The sequence below is a fragment of the Atractosteus spatula genome, chromosome 11 (assembly GCF_055471065.1).
Source record: "Atractosteus spatula isolate fAtrSpa1 chromosome 11, fAtrSpa1.hap1, whole genome shotgun sequence".
Lineage (NCBI taxonomy): Eukaryota > Metazoa > Chordata > Actinopteri > Semionotiformes > Lepisosteidae > Atractosteus > Atractosteus spatula.
This window is the reverse complement of record NC_142716.1, coordinates 12455000-12458890: the sequence shown is the minus strand read 5'-3', so window position 1 is coordinate 12458890 and position 3891 is coordinate 12455000. Positions and strand designations below refer to the sequence as shown.

The 3891-nt window shown below is 29.8% G+C and overlaps 1 protein-coding gene across 1 annotated transcript; it reads left to right on the top strand.

The window, feature by feature from the left end:
* The first annotated feature begins 242 nt into the window (after window positions 1–242).
* LOC148823535 (regulator of G protein signaling 21-like) lies at window positions 243–2156 on the top strand. The gene is made up of 3 exons (XM_088927210.1): window positions 243–366; window positions 880–1046; window positions 1968–2156. Exons 1-3 carry the CDS (start codon window positions 243–245, stop codon window positions 2154–2156), a joined length of 480 nt encoding a protein of 159 aa, XP_088783336.1.
* Window positions 2157–3891: the final 1735 nt, after the last annotated feature.

The following is a 3891-nucleotide window of genomic DNA, read 5'->3' as shown; positions in this document are numbered from 1 at the left end:
TTATGCTGATCTTCCCTCAATACATGACATTAACATTTCGTATCTGCTTGCTCAAAAAAGAATGCAAAGTGCTTGTACATATAGCTGAAGGCAATAGTTCATATATTGATTTGAATGTTAATTGATTTATTGGTTGGTTGGTTTTGAAAACAAAAATAAAATTGAAAAAAGATTAGATGCACTAGGTGTTTCTCCCACAAATGAGGTAAAATGAAGTACATTTTCTGGAATAAATATTACCAATGAATTCACAGGTAAAAGATCTCAATGCTATTTTCAAGGGTAGATGTTGTTTTTTTCCTAGGGATCCACTTGAAGAAGTTTCGTTATGGTCTGAATCGGTGGACAAACTACTGGAATGTAAATGTATGGAAATGTGGTATTTTATGTTTTTTATTATTTTTGTGAAGACAAAAATCCAATTAAATGTCTTAATTCACATAAAAATCATTTATAAATGTAGAATGAAGGCTAATGCATTTTAAAAAGCATACTGTACACCCTAGTGGTAACTGGTATTTTGGGGGTGATTAGAGGTTTTATATTCCCCATATTAAATTATGTTTAGTTTTCAGTTAAAGAAGACAAATAGTTTTTACTGTAATGTAAGTCTGTAAAAATCTGAATTTGAAAACACCTTAGCCCAAGATATTTACTTCAACTGTTTAAAAAATGTGCCTTTCTTTATGGTGACATTAAATATTGAAATTATCCTTAAATTGTATATGATGAAATATTTTTAATTGTTATTACCATCAACTTTTTTTTTTCCTTTTTCTTTATCTTGTTGTGAGTGCTGCTCTAATTCCAGCAGTCTCTTATATTATCATTTGTATTTATTTCTCTCTAAATTTGCAACAAACATCTTCTCTGGTTTAGCTGGTCAGATCGCCTTCAGGGAATTCCTGAAAACTGAATACAGTGAGGAAAATATATTATTTTGGCTGGCCTGTGAAGAATACAAGAAAATCAAGTCCACACCTAAAATGATATCTACAGCAAATAAGATCTACACAGAGTTTGTCCAAGTGGAAGCCCCTAAACAGGTAAAGTGTTGCAGTTCTAGTCAACATGCAGGTACCTGATTCAAAATTTGACAAGGAAACCACATGCACTGTTTAATCTATAAAGACTGGAGTTAGATAAGTTATTCGTTATTCCAACAGCAAATTTCAAACAACGAAAGTGAAGGTGGCATTCTGTTTTCTTGTTTACATCCAACACACAGAAGGATGCTGTCGACTAGGAATTTTTTCTGTGAAAAAGTTATTTTTTTAGATTCGTTTCTTCACATTTAATTCGAAAACTAGTTGTTTAGGTTGGGTTTGTAGTAAAACAGAATGTTGTTGTCCATATTTTCCTAAACTGGTTAATTATTTTGTATTTTTCCAGTTTCCTTTCTAATGCATTAATGAACTAGGGTCTAACATCTTTTCCAATGTATTGTGCATAATGAAATAAACAAAAATGAAAAAAAGGTTTGAATTTAAGAAGAGAAAGTAAAATATAGGAAGCATTAAAAATGTAGGAAGAAGACCTCTGTAATTCAGATATTTCTCATCCATTTTATAATTTCATTTTAAAAGTGGTGGAGGCTAATAAAATCAGTAACTTCATTAGCATTCGATTTTTTGTGAACATGTTTGTATTAATTTAATTTTTATAACAAACTTTCTGTAAGGTTATAAAATTCTTAATTGTGCTGTAAACACATTGCACATCATGAAAACGTCTTATTAACCACATATATATATATTGAACTATAAGTAATTCAGTGAGAGGTTAAGAGCAATTTTCTACAATATTCTGCATAATTTTCTAAAATAACAGAATCTAAGTATTAATCAGCAAAATACCTTAGGCTCTGTAGAGTTAGATTTTTTACTAATATGACAAAAATAACAAGTGTTGAAAGATTAAGAATCATATACAGTTCAATGACCAACTTGCATATTTATTCTTTACAGATTAATATAGACTGTGGAACCAGAGAAAATATTACAAAGAATATTTCTCAACCAAACATCAATTCTTTTGATAATGCACAGAAAATGATATATGGTCTATTGGCAAGGGACTGTTATCCAAGGTTTCTGAAGTCAGAAATCTACCAGTCACTTTTAAGAAGATCACAAGAAAACCTGAAGAAAAGATGACTTTTATTCTCAGCTAAACATTCTTCAACAAGTTATGTACTCAGTCAACTTAATTTTAATTCATTTTTTTTAATCTTTTATTGCTTGGTTGTGCCAAAAATTCTTAAGATTGTTACAAAAAATGTTGAAATTGACATTTATTTTTGGCATATTTATGGATTCAATTATACAGAATAATGCATAAAATCTTGAGCAAACTGTACATATTCTTAAAAAATGCTTTACATTGAGAAGGTTTCTAACCATTTTTGAATGAAACAAGACAAGTGTGTCTAACATAAAAGCAAAATTTAAAGTCAAATGTATATTTCCTTAGAAATGTATAGGAAGTCTGTACATATGTATTATACGAATTTGTCAATACCAAGTTTTCAGCTGAGACATTACTAACTAATTAGACCAGTTTTCAAGAGTGGTTATTTTCACTTGAAGTGATAGTGTGCATTCACTTATCTGGGGAAAAATGTGAGATAATGTGGTAAAAAAACAGCTGCAGAGAAGACCAGAGTAAATATCAGATAGAACACATGAAAAACCCCTTTACATTTAATCACACAACACCAATTTCATGCAAAAATTTTCATTATCACATGCTATTTCCTGATGTAAATATATAATACAAGTTGGAATGGGATAGGTCTGGCATTATAATGTATGCACAAACTCTTTCTCACCTGTTCATTGCCATTGGATGTCAAGTGAAGAGATTATGTTGACAAAAGGACATTTAGAGCTGCAATCTTTCTAAAGCAAATACACAGCAATCACTCTTGTCTGTTCACACAGTCTGAGGAAGTGAAAGGCTTCTCTAGACCTCAGAACATAATAATGAATTAGCAGCGTTGTTTTTTTTTGTGAATGAGTCATTAAATAAATTAGCCAAATCATTGTTGAATTCAAACAATGTTACTCTATCACTGACAAAAACATTGGAACAGGAACAATACAACATTAATAAAAACAGGCATGAAGTAATATGTAATTTGGAATATTTCTGCAAAAGCAGCACAAAAACTAGTATTTGACACATTTTGTTTTCACCAAACTCTGCTTCCTCTCTTCATTTGCAGAATGATAGGATAGCAGAAAAGTGGGTTATATATAGTGTCAGTTCATAAAATCATAAAGAGGACCAGGGTGTACCATCAATTGGTTTGGGCAGAATATCTGATGGTATAATCAGAAAGCATGTGCTTGTATAAATTATTTTGAAAATTCAGAATTCTGTTTCAAGAGACAATTATTTTTTGTAGGTCTCAATTTATGAAATATTTCTGTTTATTAAAGGTTCGCTTTTTGAAACTATAATGAGTTACTGTATGTTAGATCAAGGCAAAAAAGTTTAAAATCATTATTTAATGGAAGCATTCCAATAACATATTCACGAATCCATTAAAAAAAACCTTAATATTTTTAAAAATTAGCTCTGAGCACTATAGTATTATTCCATGAGTAGAAAAGTATTCCTTGTGGCCTTACAATTTAAAATCTGAATACCTGGATATCAAACTCAGTGTTGACACTGTTTTCAATTTAACAGAACATAATAATGTCAGAAAAATAAGATCTAATAACACATTGTTGCTTAGAATTTAATTTCTTTCACTGCTTCTTTATTACTTAATAAATTATTTTTTGCGTGTTTATTATGTTGAAAACTATAATGTTTCAAAGTATTTAGTTGATCTCACCATTGTTTTCCATTATTCCTCACAATGTTTTTATCCTTATACTT

Coding starts and splice junctions, on each gene's coding strand:
- LOC148823535 (XM_088927210.1), top strand. CDS start 243: ATGAATTCACAGGTAAAAGATCTCAATGCTATTTTCAAGGGTAGATGT. Junction 367..879: donor CAAACTACTGGAATGTAAAT/GTATGGAAATGT, acceptor TCTCTGGTTTAG/CTGGTCAGATCGCCTTCAGG. Junction 1,047..1,967: donor AAGTGGAAGCCCCTAAACAG/GTAAAGTGTTGC, acceptor TATTCTTTACAG/ATTAATATAGACTGTGGAAC.